Source organism: Sitodiplosis mosellana, unplaced genomic scaffold (genome assembly GCF_009176505.1).
Source record: "Sitodiplosis mosellana isolate CC-2019 unplaced genomic scaffold, AAFC_SMos_1.0 Smas_scaffold_1, whole genome shotgun sequence".
Taxonomy (NCBI): Eukaryota; Metazoa; Arthropoda; class Insecta; order Diptera; family Cecidomyiidae; genus Sitodiplosis; species Sitodiplosis mosellana.
This window is the reverse complement of record NW_022595244.1, coordinates 19,493,822-19,512,788: the sequence shown is the minus strand read 5'-3', so window position 1 is coordinate 19,512,788 and position 18,967 is coordinate 19,493,822. Positions and strand designations below refer to the sequence as shown.

General features: G+C 35.6%; 2 protein-coding genes across 15 annotated transcripts in view; one reads left to right on the top strand and one right to left on the bottom strand.

Moving 5' to 3' along the window:
* Positions 1 to 13,803, top strand: part of LOC129580395 (protein tramtrack, alpha isoform) — a 27,079-nt gene extending 13,276 nt beyond the window's left edge. For 6 of the 14 annotated variants that reach the window (XM_055470758.1, XM_055470755.1, XM_055470756.1 and 3 more), the window contains 5 exons: positions 2,111 to 2,443; positions 4,241 to 4,720; positions 4,903 to 5,001; positions 5,120 to 5,219; positions 11,537 to 13,803. In XM_055470758.1, coding sequence (XP_055326733.1) covers positions 2,306 to 2,443; positions 4,241 to 4,720; positions 4,903 to 5,001; positions 5,120 to 5,219; positions 11,537 to 12,465 — 1,746 coding nt within the window. In that variant the 5' untranslated portion in view covers positions 2,111 to 2,305 and the 3' untranslated portion in view covers positions 12,466 to 13,803. Of the gene's footprint in view, positions 1 to 1,340; positions 1,989 to 2,110; positions 2,444 to 4,240; positions 4,721 to 4,902; positions 5,002 to 5,119; positions 5,220 to 6,276; positions 9,009 to 11,536 lie in introns of those variants that run through there. The other 8 variants (XM_055470763.1, XM_055470762.1, XM_055470764.1 and 5 more) reach the window with 3 other exon arrangements.
* On the bottom strand, positions 13,613 to 17,460 carry LOC129580394 (zinc finger protein 699-like). The gene is made up of 6 exons (XM_055470752.1): positions 17,334 to 17,460; positions 16,909 to 17,040; positions 16,182 to 16,816; positions 15,783 to 16,114; positions 15,269 to 15,719; positions 13,613 to 15,202 (listed from the first exon to the last, which is right to left on the bottom strand). Exons 2-6 carry the CDS (start codon positions 17,034 to 17,036, stop codon positions 14,502 to 14,504), a joined length of 2,247 nt encoding a protein of 748 aa, XP_055326727.1. The 5' UTR covers positions 17,037 to 17,040; positions 17,334 to 17,460; the 3' UTR covers positions 13,613 to 14,501.
* Positions 17,461 to 18,967: the final 1,507 nt, after the last annotated feature.

Sequence of the window (18,967 nt, the reverse complement as noted above, 5' to 3'; positions counted from 1 at the left end):
CGTCGTCGTCGTCGTCGTCGTCGTCGTCGTCGTCGTCGTCGTCGTCGCAGTCGTCGTCATCGTCAAATGTGTTGTGTGCATTTTGAATCGCGTGGTTTCATGTATTTGTTTCATTTGCAATTGAGGCTCTCTCAATTCCGACTGCTTGCACCACTGAATATGCCTGCTACAGCTATATTCGCGTGGATATTTGAGCACACGGAGTTTCTATTTGCACTCATGCTGTGTTTTTGAATTGTGCAATTTTTTTTCGTTGTTGTTTTCTGTGTTTTTCTCTTCGTTTCAAATGAGCACATTTTATGGAGAAAAAAAACCCATATATATTATACGTTGCATTATTCCCAAGGTGCTTCTGTGCGGCCAACTCAAGCACAATCTCTGACTTATGGTCGATTTTCACACGAATCCTTCAGTCAAAACAGTTAATTCTGTGTTGTGCCATTTCCTAGTATGAACTTAATCATTACCATTTTTGTTTTTGTATTCGTTCGTTCGGTCGTTCGTTCAACACACAAATGTTCAGCATTAACCAACACAAATAGTCGTCGCCACATAACAGCAACCAAATAAAATTCACGGTGATTTTGTAATATTATCATCGGTTCCTTTGCCAGTTGTAATTTCACAAGTTGTTATATTTCAATTTTCGAAACTCCTTCATGTTTTTTATGTTTGTTTTTCGACGCGATTTGATTATGTAGTCGAAATATGAAATAAGAATATATTTTACGCACTAACTGACAATATAATAATGTATTGAAGCGAAAAAAAAAATAAAAATTAAAACCAAAGCAGTGAGCGACTGTCTTTCATATGGTGGAATACAAAGCGGCGATTCATAAGTTTCCTTATGTAAAAGAATCACGATAAAACATCGGCCGCGCGCATGTAATAAATTTGTTTTCAATTAAGTTCCAGTTTAACCATTTGCCCGTCACTTGCCGCATGAATTGAATATTCAGAGAGCTGTGCGCTCTGTGCAGCCGTGGCATGATTTGAAGTCAAGGATTTGAAGAGATTGCACATGGGCGTCATGAGTTCGTAACATGTGTGCTCCAATCCATGTTTATCTGTTGTTTGAATTTTTGTTTTTGATTGAATAAAAGTACAAAAATCTAGTTCCCTTTTGCAAAATAAACGAAAATAGCCCCTTCGTTCACTATACTCATTATTATCAATGGAAACAATTGTTGCGCATATCTCGTCGTCGTCGTCGTCGTCGTCGTTTGCTGCCTTGCAAAGGCTCGTCAACTATGGAATTTCTCTTGGCTATGTACTGTTGTAATTGCAAGCGTTCCACTTTGCTGCTCACGAACCATAATAATAGCTTCTCTATTTAGCGAAACGAATCAAATAGTTACGATTGAAAAAGTCCCCCCCCACGATTAGTCGCGCTATGTTTCAATGTTCAAAAACTTTGAACAAATCAAATGATTCCGTTTGGTGACGTGTTGAACGACATTTGTACTCGTCCATGTCCGCTCCGATGATCAATGTGTATGTGTAGCGCGCTGTGTTGAACGTTATACGTGCTTGATTCCGTGCACGCGCAGAACAACCAGTTTCTCTACGAATGAAACAAACTCAACCAATAATTTGCCATCGTTCATATATACCTAGACAATGGAAATAGGATAAAAAAAAAATGTTGTGGCAAATGTTGTTTGAATGGAGAAATAGCTTCAACAGGCTCAGCCAATGGGTCGCTTGCATGGAAAGGAGTGTGAGTGCTATTACACTGGGTTGCGAACCGAATACACTTCAAATTGGACACATTCAACACACGTCTGGTATTAGATATAGCAAAGGGGCGTTTTTCCATGTTATCGTCAGTGTTTTTGTAGTTGTTTTTGCGTTTGTGCCGCTTAATGGGAAGAAGGACAAAGGAACTAATACAGTCAATCTATGCTTTAATTAGATTTAAATTGTCTCTTCGATGAAATGGTCTAGTTTGAAGTTATTTGAATCGAACGAGTTCAACGAATAGTGTAATGAACTTTTGTGGCGTATTTTTTTCCCTTATTTTACACTAGCCTCCATTTATAGCATAGTTTAATATTCATACTGAATAATTTAGTAATTTATTGTTTTTTTTCTTCTTTCTTTGCAGTGCAATTTGAATAGATTTGCGAATTAGAGAGGAGCTAAACGAAAGTGAAAAAAACAGCAAATTACCGAGAAAAAGACAAAGCGCAGAAATTTTCCGAAACAAGTGGAGTGTAACGAATAATCTGACTAAGGAATCTAATTTGTTTTTCCTTCAAAAATCCCCACGTTGAAACTCCCATATACACACACAGACAAAATGGCATCACAACGATTTTGTTTACGTTGGAACAACCATCAAACCAATTTATTATCAGTATTCGATCAACTATTACACGCCGAAACATTCACTGATGTTACTTTGGCGGTTGAAGGACAGTATTTGAAAGCACACAAGGTAAGCAGAAAAAACCAAATGGTTATTTTTAGTTGATTTTTTTTTAGATTTATCGGATTTGTTTCTGTGTTTGGATAATAAATTCAACATTCAATGTTTAATGTTCCGTTGCATCGCTGAATAAAATGTTACCAGTTCCGTTTGGTGGCACGGAAATGGAGTTTTTCTCTCTCTCTCTCTCTCTATCTCCGTGTATGCACTCAAAAAATAAACATTATACAATGTTGTGCCCGTATTATGAATTGAATTGCATTTTTATGAATCCACATTTTGTGTGTTTATAAGTCAGGCCAGGCATGAATTACGCTGGTTATTGTCAACGTTAGCTAAACAACATTTCACCCATCCTCAAAAATATGCACAACATTTCAAACTCTGTCAAGGCTATTTATTGTGCGCGACACAAACATACGTGTCTGTTTTTTTTCTCTCTCTTTCTGTTGACTTGACAAAAATTTAATGTTAAAAATATGAAATGACTTCAAACACTTCCAACGTCAAAACGGAATTTTGATTATAATAAACCATTTCGATTGTACTAATGCGATGTCGTCAGCATATTCAAAGTAAAAGAGAAAAGAGAGAGAGAGAAAAAAAGGATGGAATTGAATAAATCGTACGACCCAAAATGTGAAAGTCAACTCAAAAATATTGGCAAAGGGTACGAATTAAGTTGAAAAGAAACGAAAGAAAAACCTTTTTGAAATTAAAATCCCTTTAATTACCTTATACATTTCGAATGCCAGTCACCAACAGCATATTTTAGTGATTTTAGCCATCGAATAACAAAACGACAGAAAAAAAACAATGTTTACGTCAAACCAATAGCCATTATACAATTCGTTAACTATTCTCCAATTTCGGCCGTTTTAATGGATGTTTAAGTGAGTTTGCGCGTCACTGGACGAAAATATCACATTTTGAGAATGTGTACTAATGATTTCCAGATTTTACAGTATCGTCTCGGCTCGTTACAGTTTATATGCCTGTTGGCGACAAAGAAAAAATGGGAGCAACTCAATAAAAACCTATCAAATCGTCACTCAAACCGAAACTAATGAAGCCTAGTTTCATTCGCCATACACCATACCAATATAATTTTGAACGCTGAGCGCATAAAACGAAAACTAGTCAAAAAGAATAACCCAACAATTTATGTGCATTATATTTTTTTTTGAGGAACAAAAAAGGAATAAATTCAATGCTCGAAAAGGTCATAAAGTCGATAACGAAATATGAACTATGAGGACTTCACATTTTGCTTTCGGTTCAAAGTATTTTCCCATTCAAAATAGGAAAAAATGGATTTTGTCGTTGCTGTTGTTGTTTTTTTTCTTTCGAAATGATCAATATTGTTTTGGCTTGTTTATCTTGTGACATGAGCACATATTTTTTTAACGCCCTTATCAACCCTCCGGCTAAAAGTACAAGCTAAATAATCTGACCGGACTCATTTACACCCCCTTTTCCTATCGAAGTTCATTGCTTATCTTATCACAAATGAAACTACAAATCATCTGGCCATAATCCCAAAACCCGCAGCGTGTTGATGAAAGTATCGAAAATAACTGCTATTCGGAATTTGTATGTTATCTTTAGCTTGCTCAATAACCCAAAGCGATATCAATGTACTTATTGATTTTTCAATGCGTACATTTCGAAATAGGATTTTATTTTTGTCTGTTTGTGAACTGTGTGTCCTTTTCAGGACACATTTTATGCTCCGTCATTCGACTTTTCTTATCAACGGTTCGTTTTTTTTTTCTTCTTCTCTTTTTCGATTTTATTGAAATTTAGATGGTATTATCAGCTTGCAGTCCATATTTCCAAGCATTATTCATCAATCATCCCGAAAAGCATCCAATCGTCATATTAAAAGACATAACATTTGCCGACATGAAGAGTTTGCTCGACTTCATGTATCGTGGCGAAGTGTCTGTGGATCAGGATCGCCTAACAGCATTTTTACGCGTTGCCGAGAGCCTGCGCATCAAAGGTTTGACCGAGGTGAACGATGATAAACCGGAAAAATCCGAAACGCCCGCCCCACAAACACAGCCATCGTCACAAACGGTGGCGGCTCAACCACCGCAATTGAACCGTATCCAACAACCATACACACAGCAACAGAAAGTGCAGGGGATGATGTTGACAAATCCATTGTTAGGCTCAGCTCTCACCCAACCAAAACGGAAGCGTGGCCGACCTCGAAAGCTATCCGGCAGCTCAAATGGAAACGATTTCGATGACTACGAATCCAGCGACAATATCATTCAGGTGAGCTTCATAACAAACAAAAACTGAACAGTTTTTTTTTATTGCTGTTGAATCAAAGATTCACAATTGCGTGAGATGGATGGGTGTGTTATTTTCTGTGTTCTGCTGCGGTGAACACCATTTTATTTATAATCAAATTAATTTATGGTTTTTGTCATTTTTTTTTCCTTTTATTCGTTCAGGGTTCGCCTGAATTACTCGAAGTTAAAATGGGCACAGACGGATATTCAGATGGTTCGGATGAGAACAACAGAGATATTGACAATGAAAATTCAGTAGAGGTATGTGACAGTATATGTTTCTAGCTTCACTATAAATTTTGAAAAAAAAAATTGAATACAACAAAAAAAACTGCGACACACGATTTCTAACATACAAAATTGATATTTGCTACGAAAGGAACCCATGGACACCACGGAGCCAATGAAATCGGACACGCCACAGCCATCAGCGAAAGAGCCAAGCCCACAAAAAGAGCAAGCCGACAACAACATTGCAGGTATGTGCCGATTGAGTGCATTTGCTTCACTTTCACACTATTTTTCAATTTTGAGCACGGTACAAAGCAAGAAATTCATTGACATCATCTAACCATGCATTTGAGTATGTTTTCGATTGCGTTTTGAGTAACCACATGTAAAAGATTTATTCCATCTCCGATTAGAGAAATTGAAGAGAGCGAGAAAAAAAAACGATAAAACTAAACGACTAACAATCGAAAACATATTTTTTTTGCTTTGAATAAGTTCTACTCACATTAATCAAATTCAATAGGCTGTAAGCATAAAGCAAATCGTAGAGATCATGACGAAAAAAAATATCGGAAAAGCAAATGGGATTTTTAAAGCAGTGTGTTGAATGTATTTCTCTGAATCAATGAAATTGATTCATTTTAGTTGTAATGACCGTAACTCTGACTCCGCGATATCTGATCGTTAGATCAGTGAATGTAATTCGCATCTTTGCATTTATTAGTTTTTTTTTTTGTGTTTTGAAGTAAAATTCATAAGAAGAAGAAAAAAAAAACGTCGAACGAAAGTTTAATGAAAAGAAAACAGACAAAACAAGAAAATAGAATAGAATTGAAATTTTGCGTCGGCTGCCCACAAAAGGTGAGTCTCTGCAATAAGATTGCATATCAAATTTTTGTGCTATCGCTCAAATTTGATACACAGACAAACAAACAAACAGAATGTTTGGTACAGAGAGTGAGACCAAAAGCAATCGAACATGAAACGAACATTACGTTGATCGTATTCGATACACTTTGATAGGGATCAGCATTGTAGGGATTTTTGGCCGACGTTGAATTTTAATCTCCATGCACACAAATTGATCGATACCCAAATCAATCAACTAAAACCGAACAAAAAAAATTATGACAAAGGCTTCAAATCCCTATGGCTTTTCCTTTATTTTTTTTTGGTACGCGATCATCAATTGCGAGCACATACAAAGTAAAAAAAAAAAACAAAACAAAACAAAACAAAAACAAATCACAACTCGTGGGCAAGGTTCAAATTCAAAAATTCAATTTTACTCTATTTTTCTTGTAGACGATGCGTCCAATGCATCCGAAGTGCAGGACATGACTTACATGGAACCACAGCTAATGCTTGACGAATATGACGATCCCGTTGAGTTTAAGTATAATCCAGACTCAGATTCGGCACCAAGTTCAATGTCGGCCACACAGGATTCGACGACTGTGACCAATGTCGTTCCGCCAATGATTCAAATGCCAAAATTGGCACCAATCCAACATATGCTACCAAACAAACCGCTACCAAAGCTAACAAGACGTCCAAAATTGAAGCAAAACGGTGTCAAAACACCGGAACAAACATCAACTACCATTCAAGCCACCATCGGTGCACTCCAACTGAACCCATTTGCTGGCATCAATAACAATGATTTCATTGACATATTGGCCAATAATTTCACGGCAAACGCAATTAAAGCCAGCTCAACACCGATGAAAGGTGTAAAGAGCAGCGAACGCCTCGCCAAAAATAACAATGGCACACAGGCAAGTAACAATAATTCGGCCACCGTAACGATCACAAACACCGCTTCGCCGACCATTGGCGAGAATAATAACTTGAAAATTGAGCGACAAAATGCGGGCAATCGATCCAGCAAATATATCATTGACGATACACAAGGTTCAGTTCGAGACTTTTGTACCAAAGAAGGTGATCACACGTATCGATGCAAAGTGTGCTCACGCGTTTACACGCACATCAGTAACTTCTGCCGTCACTATGTCACCTCGCATAAGCGCAACGTCAAAGTCTACCCTTGCCCATACTGTTTCAAAGAATTCACGCGCAAGGATAACATGACGGCGCACGTCAAAATCATCCATAAAATCGAATCATCGGCAGCTGCTGCAGCCGTCAATAAGCTCGAGACAACGGCGCAAATAGCGCTTTCGGCAACTCCACAATGAACGAAATACCACCACCACCACCACCACCACCACCACCACCGTTGTGTTACAACTTGAATATTTAGACATTTTTACGGCAAACTTACTGATGATGTTGCGATGACGGGTAAACACGACGCGCCTCGTGTTTTATTAATTTTTTTTTTATTAATTATTAGCTACTTCTCTTGCGTCTATTCCATCAAACATTTGCGGCGAATAGATCGAATCAATGGGAATAGATGCTCTAATTTAAGCCTTAATTCTTTTCAAAAGAGACATCAATTAGGGAAATATTTGTAGTTGAATTTGCTTGCAAATAAACACAACACAACTGATTTTCGAATCACACGTGAAAAAAAAGACAGAAATTTCGTAAATGCATTCGCTGTGCATTTTCAATATATGTAAATACTTTCATCATTCTTTATGCTATTTTTTTTACAAATCTAACATTGAAAAGAAAAGCAGCAAAAACGAAACCCTTAAATTGTAAAATGGTTCGGATTTTGTATGTTTTACAAACACACATACCGAACATGAAACAGAAAACAAATCGTAGATTCTTCCATGGTTATAGTTTGTAAATCGAATTGGATAGCTGACGATCAAAAAAGTCACTTCCGACGTTGAATTAGTTGGTAAAGACAATTCATTCGATCGTTCGTACGAATTGTGCAACCTAATTTCTAACTTATAATTAATTTATTTTGTATTTAGCAAACAATTCAATTCTAAGCTTCTTTTTTCCATTTAAAATTTCTTTTTTTTTTAAATCTTTTATCTATCGCGAGTTTTTCCTTTTTTCATTTGTAAACTTTGACAGTTTACTGATATACTTTGACCGAGAGTCCTCTGATCCCATAGGGAACATACCCACGATATGAAGGCAATTCGGAAAAGCTTGGACTAGGAATTAATTAATTTTTTTAGCAAAATAAACAAAACACACAAACAAAAATCATGCATTTGAAAACGCAATTGATCATTCCTTAAAATTTTAAGTTGGCAAAACAAGAAATAAGTATTTTTTTTCTCTTCTCTCTCATCAAACAATCATTGGTAGATCTTGTAAAATATATGGTTAAAATTAAAACGAAAAAAAAAAACAAATTGATGGGAGCTGAACTTAGCATAATAATTTGTTTTTTATGAGAGAACAAAAAGAAGTAAATCAAAAAGTGGCCTTTAGAAAGAAAGAAATAACGGAAATTCCAATCTTAAAACGCAATTTAACATATTTTATAAATTATTACCTGTTTTCGAGACTTATTTTTAAATAACAAAATGTTTACCTGAAAACCTAATTTGTATTATAAAGAAGAAAGAAAAATGCAAAATGATTCTTAAATTTAAAGTCTGAATGGAAAACAAAAATGAAAAAAAAAAAATCATGAAAAAACAACAAGTTTATCGATCGGGACAATATAGCAAAATATTATGGTAGACACATAAGAATGAAGCAAAACAATGCAATTTTTATGTTTATTTGCAAAAAACGCCAACATAACCCCCCCCCCATTTCTTTTTTAATTTAAATTATTTATTCGTCTTTGTGAATTGGAAATATACAAATGAACCAAATGAGAATCAGCAAATGATTTAGATAAATTGAACGTTGCAATATTTTTCTCACACTCTCATTTATCATAGCAAATTACGAAAAGAAATTTTTTTTTCAAAAAGTCAAAAGACTTGATAGTATTTGCAGTACAGAATATTGTGTATATAAATTGTTCAGAGGAATGGGACAAAAAGTGAAAATATCCAGGAGATTGTAAAAAAAAAAAAAATATGTTTTACCATTTTCGCGTTGAAAGCCTTTACTGAATCCAATAGACTTCTTCCACTGTGAAACTCGTGTTTTTTTAATCGCCTTCCTCAGACAAACAAACAAAAATATCCCAAACGAAGCAATTCTTTTCTAATATTTTCCATTTTCATTTGCTCTTTTTTTTATTTTTCTTCTTTGAAATGCATTCACACAAATGGTGCACATGGGAATATTGTGCACCAAAAGAGCTGGATCAATTAAATGGTGTTCTAACTGAGAAATAAATTAATGAAACAAAGTGAATATTAACGCAAGTTTAAGTTGTAATTTTTAAACAAATTAGCGCGTAAGACAATATTTACGTATACTTAGCGAATGAAGTAATGATTTTCATAGTTTAATGGATCCCAACTCCCCCCCCCCCCCTCGGTGGGGGCAGAAAAAAAAGGCAGAGTCGATGGAGTTAGTTTAGTGTGGATCGATTTTTTTTTGTGAACATTTAGTGGAATTATAGATACCTTGCACCGGCACACAAACACATTTTGCATCCATGGTGTACATTTTGACTGTAGCTGTACTGCTTTAACGGGCGACATTTTTATTTTTTGTTCGGGCTTATTTACGTAATTTATTATTTTTTTTTGTTATTCCTTTTAAAACATAGGATGCAATCGTTCGTTCGCTCTGCAAGCAGATCTTTGCGGTGATGCGTTCGATTGCACTTCGAAAAATTGAAAAATGCAAAAAAGAAGAACACCGACAAACACACACACACACATAATCCCCTTTTTATTTACACAAATTCATTAAATTATATTTAGTTAGGTTTATAACGATTAGTGCAATTTTATGTTCGACAATTTAGTTCATTTTATTTTGATTTGATTTCTCCTCATACATTTTATCTCCGACTATTTTTTTTTATCCCAAAAATCAGCTGCAAATAATAGAGTAGGAAAGACCCATTTTTTGTCTTCTTTTTTTTGTTTATTTTTTTTCTGTCATTTCCACTTTTCTCCTAAAATCTTGGTTATTTATTTGTTACCGTTGTCATGAATCAAACAAACAATCAAAACACATGTGCGCCGCACACTCACGACGCATTGACGCATCGCGAGAGCATCGCAAACTGTAAAATTTACGGAAAAAAATATCATGAGCATAATTTAAATTAAAAAAAAAATATCAATTAAATAGAGCAAAACTAATATATTTTTTTTCAGCATAGAACATTTTTTTTTTAGAATTTAGTAAAATTTATTTAATTTATTTGCAATTGTTATGTTTTTTCCCCTTATGTTTTAATTTTCTTGTGCATTCAAAGCCCGATACATCTTTTTTTTCTTTATTTCTTCTATTCATTTCTGTTGGTTTGACACTTGAAATGATTTGTGTGCAGAAAATTGTGCGATCTTCTTTCTAGTTATCCAAAACGAAAAACAAAATTGTGGTCGTACAAATTTTCAAATGGAAACATGAAAAACGGCAGATATATTTTTTTAAAACAAATTAATTGTCAATTATCCCACAAAATAGAAATCTCTATCGAAACAATTTTTTTTTTTAGCTTTTATCATTTCTTAATTCATATAATGAATTTAGTTTAGTTTCTTAAAAAAAAAATTATTTTAAGGTGTTGTATGTCAATTACATGTGATCTAATGAAAATAGAAACGCATTCTCTTGACATACACAATCAAGAATCGATACATATCCAGTTGCAGAAATGCAATAAAAAAAAATACAAGAATTGATAAGCGCAAAAAAAAGAACGAGAAAGAGAGAAAGGGAATATATGCCGCACATTATACGCACAAAAATCATGCACATGATAACAACAAAAAATAGTAGTAATGACACAAGAGACAACTCCACATTAAAAAAAAAAGTAATTACGCACACACAAAACAATTCCGCACCTTTCGTACGTAAGCATCAAACATTTCAGAATGATCATTTAGAATTTACAAATTTATTTCAAAATTTTCTCCTTAGTTTAGGCTATTATTTGGTTTTCTAAAAGAAAAAAAACATTTAAGATTGGCGAAACATTAACATATATACACGGAAAAAAAAACTTTCATTAATTCGAAATTGATTTTAAATTTGAGACATAACAAATATATCCATACTGAATTGAAGAGTAGAAGAACAAGAAAATACAGCAAAGTAAATCGAACAGAAGAAATGAAATCATTTTTTTGTTTTTCAAGAAGCAAAATTGCTATCGCATAAAATTTAACGAATAAATCTATATTTTTTGTTATTGGTTTAATCAAATTTATTATCATTTTATTGACAAATGAAATTATTGTATTTCGTATTTATTTATAAAGATGCACAACCTTTATTCAACTAATTTGCATTCAAAATATATACATCTACAAGTAATAAATGTATTGGTATTTTTTTTATTCTGCTAAATGCCCCCCCTTTTTCTGTCTTGAGTTATCGTCCCAGCTGCTGTGAAAATCCTTTAGATTTGCTTTTTCTTTATTTCAGTGTCATTGTTTGAATTTATTTGCTATAGAAAAACCCAGCGATATTTGCCCCTCATTTTGAAAACATGAAAATTAACCGTTTTTCTCTTTATCCCTTTTCTCACGCGCAGATGAACGAATGGAGCAAATGACATTAAGGCAATCGTCGAATGCGCCGAAACAGTATGTGCTAGTCGCGAGCAATAATCAAAGTCAGTCGGATGGTGAGCAACGGCCAACCATGAAGATTCGTATAAACCCGCTAACTCAACGACCATCTACCTCAAACCTGGCGAATGCACTGCAACAATTGCAGAGCGATTCGATCAACAACAATCAAATGACAAATGATTTGGCTAACAATTTGGCGACCACCATTCAGGCAAACTTTATGTCAACGCAAATGGCGGTTGCGGCCGCCGTTGAGCAACAGCAACAGCAATTGCAAAAGAAAACGGTCGAAACGAATCCGAAAACGAACGACACATCAGCGCAAAGTGAATCGGTACAACCATCAGCAGCGGCCTCTAGACAGCCACAACGTCGACGGTGTCGTCGAAAGGGTAGCAATCAGGACGATCAGGCTGAACATCTAACCGAAATGTCGGTTCGTGGCTTGAATTTGTTTCGCTATGCAAAAATCTTCGAAGGCATTTACCAGTGTACGGAATGTGCAAAGGAAAACGTCCAGAAAACGTTTAAAAACAAGTACAGTTTTCAGCGGCACGCATTTTTGTATCATGAAGGCACATCGCGCAAAGTGTTCCCATGCCCAGTGTGCAGCAAAGAATTCTCACGGCCCGACAAAATGAAAAACCACATGAAAATGACGCACGATTGTTACACGCCAAAAGAAACGGTGGCACCGACAAAGGCAACGGCACAATCACAGGTTTCGGCAACCAACCAGCAACGGGAACAAGAGCAGAAGCTCACCAACACAAATGATACTCAAAGCGGAAAGCAAACCTCAACGATACGAATCGAAAATGTTATGTCGCAGTATAACGCACAAATTGCCGATGCTGCACAGCACATCAAAATCGAAGTGTCCGACTGAAACACCACTGCGTGTCTGTGTGTGCGTTTCAAGCAAAAGTGAAAACTGAACGAAATCCATGATGATGGAGCTGAGCTTTGAGCGAAATGTTAGTGTTTTGGAATTAGATGCATAAGCCGATCATAAATAATAACCTCTTCATCAAGTCACCTTCAATTCGGAACGGGTTACGACAACACGTCAAACCACAATAGATACAACGTTTCGGCCACTTGAACAATACAACTTTTTTTTTTTAATCGACTGATAAATCATGAGAAAAAAAATTCATTTTAAACGACCAAATTTATATGCAGACACATTTAGTACGAAGAAGAAAACAAAAATAAACAAAAATGTACGGTTTGATTGCAATTAGTTATAGAATAATCATTAAAGGAGGTTTGCTTTGTTAATAATATAAAGAGGAAGGAATGGTTTCTTCGCTGTACAACTGTTAAGTCAATGAGCAATTTTTATGACTTCATACGATGTGAAACTACGCACAATTTCCACATTGGCGAATTGAAACGTTTTGCGCACATTTCGATAGGGATAGAACAAAACAAAGTTTTAATCCAAGTCATCATCTACTTATACCTTTTTTTTATCAGAGGAAACAGGCAAAAAATAATTGCAATAAGTATCGAGAAACCAAATAAAATGAAGCCACGGATACTATGTATAACGTGCTATGGATGGGTATCATGAGAAACAAAAAAAAATCATATACAAACTATCTAAAAACAATCTTACGGATCACGAAAATTCTTTAACCAGATTTTAAATCTCGACCATTATATTTTCTCTGAAGGGAAACCATATATTTCAGCACAAGTAGCTATTAAGAGAACAAAGTGCCTTAATATCCATTCGTGGATTATATCAATCGGAATCTGCCTTACAATATTTTTTTTTTTATCTCACATTAGTTTTATTGCGTAGGTTTTTTTTTGTTTGTAAAAATGCTATAATACGATATCCAGGACGCACAAAAAACAGTTTGACGTTTGTGATTTAATTCGGTTAATTAACCAAACGTGTGGATTTTCACCTCTTTTTCAATCTACCAAAATTTAGCACAAAAACAAAACTAAAAAGAAGATTGTTTCTAAAAATAAAAAAAATAAAACGTTTTTGGCAACGCAACTTATTGATTGACATTGAATTTTTTTTTTTGAAAAATTGGATCACTTTGTTTTTAATGGAATTTGTTAGCTTTTATAATTAGATTTGTACTATTTTTGTTCCTGTTGCGCTTTGCCCATTTAATTCTACATAATAGTTTCATATTTTGCAAAATTAGACCCATTATTCAACATAGACACACACAATAAACAAAATTATATAATTCGATAAGATTACGATGTAATTCATATATTTTCTAGAACAATTTTAGTGGATCATATTTACTAGAATGCGAGCAACATATGTTCGCACTTTGAAAAGAACATTGCATTATTAGAATGCGTTTATGTGTGCTTCAAAAAAAAAGTAAGTTTCATTGAATCTTTCGATTCAATACATTCGAATCATATCTCATGAAATGAACGATTTGTCTAATCCAAAATTTGTTTAGTTAAAAGTTATCTGCTGTAAAGCAATCGAACTCATTACACACAGGATCTAAATCATCTGGAAAATCAAACGCACAAATAATACTAGTTATTTGTCTAGCAACTAAGTAACCAGAATGGCAATATACAAACTCATTTATGTATTAAGCTATATACCTTATCAGCGCTAGCGATGTAGAATTTAAACAGCAACAAAGAAGTTTAACGAACATTTTAAGATCATATTCACGTGTAAGCTCTTAAGGTGTTTCCTTGTGTTTTTTATCAAATAAAATTCAAAATGGCAAACGTCGTTTGCAATTATCAAACAGAAATTAAAAAAAAAACTAAAATAAAATGAAATGAAATGATTTCAGTGTTTTTCATGAAAAAATAATATGTTTTTTTTTTATTACAAATTCTAAATATCAATTATAGGAAGAAATAAGTATATTATTGACAATAATCATTAGCGGATTACCCATTAGGAGGGGTTGTCATTCAGCGGCCTGATTTTTCTGCGCGAGTGCTGGGTAACAACGTGCACTTTTGATAGTGTTGATCTTCAACTGGTGAATCGTAGTCATGCTGATTTGTCAAATGCTTGATTATTCGATCGAATCTCATCTGCACATAGTTGCATTCAATGCAAATGAATCCCACATATGAACCGTCTGATGAATTGGCCTCGCAAATGTCAATCAATTCACCGTCGCACTTGTTCTTATTGACTATCTTGCTATCGTGCTGTTTCCTATAATTTACTTCCATGGCGCAACGCTCACAAGAGAAAATCTTCTCTCCGGTATGCTTCAAAATGTGCGCTCTCCAACCAAATCGGTCCATAGTTTTGGTGTCACCGCAAAAATAGCAGAGGCCCACCATTTTGCCATTTTCATTGATAGCGAACTGTTCGACTTGCGATCGTAGTTTATCAGCCATTTGAGGCGATGGTCGAGCAACGTAGACTTCATACTTTGGATGGCATGTCGTGTAATGGTAAGCTAAAGAAGGATCTTCTACGCCGCATAACACACATGTTGATTGATTTTTGTAATGCACATCCGGATTGGTATTACGACAGTGTTGCGTTTCATCCTCATCATCTTCCCCATTTGGTAGTATGAATGTAACCGATTTGCCATTTGGTAGATTGGAACTAGTTGCTGCCTGCGTCGAAATCGATGACGAATCGATGGATGCTGTGAATTCGATATTGAAATTAGACAATTGTGAAATTGAGTTGTAACACTTTCTAAATAACTCACCCGATTGTGTAGTGTTTCGCTGGCCAGCGGGCACCAAAGTGAGTTTTTCATAGTGATAGTTTTCCGTGGGACACTCGAATCCATGCTCATTTGCCAAATGGACGATCATACGCTTGGGTTCAATCTGTAGGTAGTTGCATTCTTTGCAACAAAATCCAACCAACGAGCGATCCGTAGAATTGGCCAGGAAAATATTGACTGCTTCACTGTTGCAAATCTTGTCATCGCGATGATGAGCCATTACAAAACTCGTATTACAGCTTACACAAGCGAACGGTTTCTCGCCGGTGTGCATGAGAATATGTTCCTCCCAGCATGATCTTTGCATGGTCTTTGTTTCTTCACAGAAAAAGCAGATTCCAGTTATTTTCCCTTTTTTGGACACTTCGAATCTGTCATTTTGTAATCGCAATCTTTCAGCCATCTGCGGCGATGTTCGTGCCACGAGTACCTGTAGATTGAGAAGAAAAATTAGTATCACTGTTCAGCTTCCTCTTCATTTCAAATGGAGTACCTCACAATCTGGATGATCTTCCATGTAATGCTTCGATATGAATGGATCATTCTTACCACACAACAAACAGACCATATTATAAAATGAATTTTTGCAATGTATTTCGCGGTTCGTGTTGCTTATGCATAGATCCGACAAGTCGGTATCGCCGTCACTTTCAGAAGTGATCACAACGGTATCGTCTTCAAGAAATTCCACATTTTCATATTCAACGTTATCTTCGATTCCGAATTGTGTGGAGGTTACAGGTTCAGAGTTGTCACTTGACTGGTCATCTTCGTTGTCGTTTGCTCCATCATTCGATATTTTTTCTTCGTTCAGGATAGTTACAGCTGTTTTGATGAAACAAAATGTATCAATATGTATAGGGGTCTGAATAAAAATTCGATTGAATCCTACCCGATAGAACATTAACGTGTTCATTTGTTTGACGACTTTGTTTCGAAAGAACCCTTCCACGTTCGAAGTCAATATCTGAAATGGTTTCCCATTTTCGCTTCCGTTTCGGCTCGGTACATGCTGCTTCTCCTGAATCCGATGCCTCATCAGCTGCCATTACAGTTTCATCCACTTGAAATGTGAGTGATCCATTCATGGTTTCACGTACCGTAGACACGACTGTGTCTGATTTCAAATCAATGCTATTGGTTTCAATGTTGTTCGATGATGAGTCTTTCTTATCTGGAACCTCAATATTTTTGTTCATGTTGGAGCTAGGTGGACTATCAAGAGTCGCTTGGTCATTATCAAAATCACTCTCGATATGTTCACCACTGGTGTTCGTGCGTTTGTCATGTGAATATTTCAGTAAATTCTCCAATGTCATGGTATCATCGAACGTGGTGCAGATTAGCTCACATAGCTTTTCATAATCATCCGGATTGAATTCACCATCTGAGGACCATTCCCAATTTTCTTCTTCGTTTATAATCAATATTTCATCCTCTGTTTGGTGCTCATTCGATTCGGTTTCACCCAGTTGATCGATTGCAAGCTGAAGTTTTTCACCCAAGCTATTGAATGCCGTGACACAACTGAAAGTAATATTCATTTAATTTTCATTTGTGAAAGCACTATACGATTGCATTCAAAAAATACACATGTTCTTGTGAGAGCAGAAATTTACCTTGATAACTCTTCCAAAACAGTTGATCGATCAACGCTTCGCCCGTTGTTAGAATTTTCAAGTCTACATACGACATCGATAATGTTTTGACAATGCTTTTTGATCAAAATGAATAATTCGCTGTTCATGTTGCTGCAAAACAAGTATGGAGTTAAGGAGAAATTGTTTTCAAATTTTCAGATTTTTGATGAAAATAAATAAATAATGTTATTGGAGTTTTCATTTGTTGTTGTTGACCCAATTTAGCCCTATAAGCATCAAATCAATCTGTATGTCAATTTCATTTCAGGAGAAAACGGATATATACTAAACATCGCAATTGAATTGAATTTTTTCTCTTTAGGATTTTATTCTCAACAGATTAATTTTCTTCCGCACAAAAAGTGTATTCAAATCATTTTTTTCACCAAATATTAGAAACTTACACAGGTTCTGGATGGTATGTAAATATTAAATCGTGGAAAGAGCACAGAATGCCGCACTGACGTTTTCACATTCAAATTCAAAACAAAAGTGTGATGTGTTGAGTCGAGTCGCTGGCGACATTTTATTTAGGGCGTCGCATGTTGATGTCATAGCTGTAAGGAAAAAGTCCAGCAATGCGTTGCGAATCAGTTTTATGTTACACACACTAATGCGTTTGTCGATTCGTATTTGAATGCGTTAAGAAAACATACAGAAAACGTAGGAGACCTCAACCGTTTTGATTGTGTGTGATCTGCAAAGATTCAAAGCTCGAAAACGAACGCATCCACGAACAAGTGTCACATTCCATGATAAATAAATGCAAACTCTCCGATTTTATGTTTATTCGAATTCGATGTTGTGGGTTATATTTAGTAGACTATATAATCGATAAATAATAGTAATAACAATAACTTGCTTTCATTACAGTAATGTCTAATGGCTATGCTGTAGAGCTCAGGCTTTGCATGAGTTTTCTATTTATGACAATTCATATACAATTCTTATGTTTCTTTGGAGAAAAAAATGAATGTTTCTTCTTCGGTTTGCTCATGTATTTCGAATGTTCGGCAACAACGTAAATTTTCCGTAGCGGTGGCCAATGTCAGATGCATCGTAGCCATGTTCGTTTATCAAGTGCTTGAAGATACGTTCATGCTTGAACTGAATGTGGTTGCAATTTTGGCACATATATCCCACATATGAACCGTCAGATGAATTCATCTCGCAAATGTCAATCAATTCGCCCTTGCACTTACCCTCATACATATTGAATATGTTGTTATTATGTTGTTTTTTATAATTTACTTCCATGGGACAACGCTTACACGAGAAAGTCTTCTCTCCGGTATGCCTCAAAATGTGCGCTCTCCACGATGCCTTTTGCAATGTTTTGATATCTTCGCAAAAGTAGCAAAGGCCCACGATTTTGCCATTTTTATTGATAGTGAACTTTTCAACTTGCGATCGCAGTTTATCAGCCATTTGAGGCGAGGGTCGTGCAATAATGTTACAATAATCTTCTAAACGGTTTTCAGTATAAGAAGTATCAACACTATGCGGCATAAGGCCATTATCATCTCCTTTACTCGGTAGTATGAATTTGATTGATTTTTCATTTGGCAGACTTGAACTAGTTGCTGCCTGCGTCGAAATCGATGACGAATTGATGGATGCTGTGAATTCGATATTGAAATTAGACAATTGTGAAATTGAGTTGTAACACTTTCTAGATGGTTCACCTGCTTGTGTAGTGTTCTGCTGGCCAGCGGACACCAAAGTGAGTTTTTCATAGTGATACTTTTCCGTGGGACACTCGAATCCATGCTCATTTGCCAAATGGGCGATCATACCCTTGGGTTCAATCTGTAGGTAGTTGCATTCTTTGCAACATAATCCAACCAACGAGCGATCCGTGGAATTGGAAAATATTGACTGGTTTACTGTTGCAAATCTTGTCATCGTGATGATGAGCCATTACAAAACCCGTATTACAGCTTACACAAGCGAACGGTTTCTCGCCGGTGTGCATGAGAATATGTTCCTCCCAGCATGATCTTTGCATGGTCTTTGTTTTTTCACAGAAAAAGCAGAT

Coding starts and splice junctions, on each gene's coding strand:
- LOC129580394 (XM_055470752.1), bottom strand. CDS start 17,036: ATGAACAGCGAATTATTCATTTTGATCAAAAAGCATTGTCAAAACATT. Junction 16,115..16,181: donor ACACGTTAATGTTCTATCGG/GTAGGATTCAAT, acceptor TCATCAAAACAG/CTGTAACTATCCTGAACGAA. Junction 15,203..15,268: donor GCGAAACACTACACAATCGG/GTGAGTTATTTA, acceptor TCGAATTCACAG/CATCCATCGATTCGTCATCG.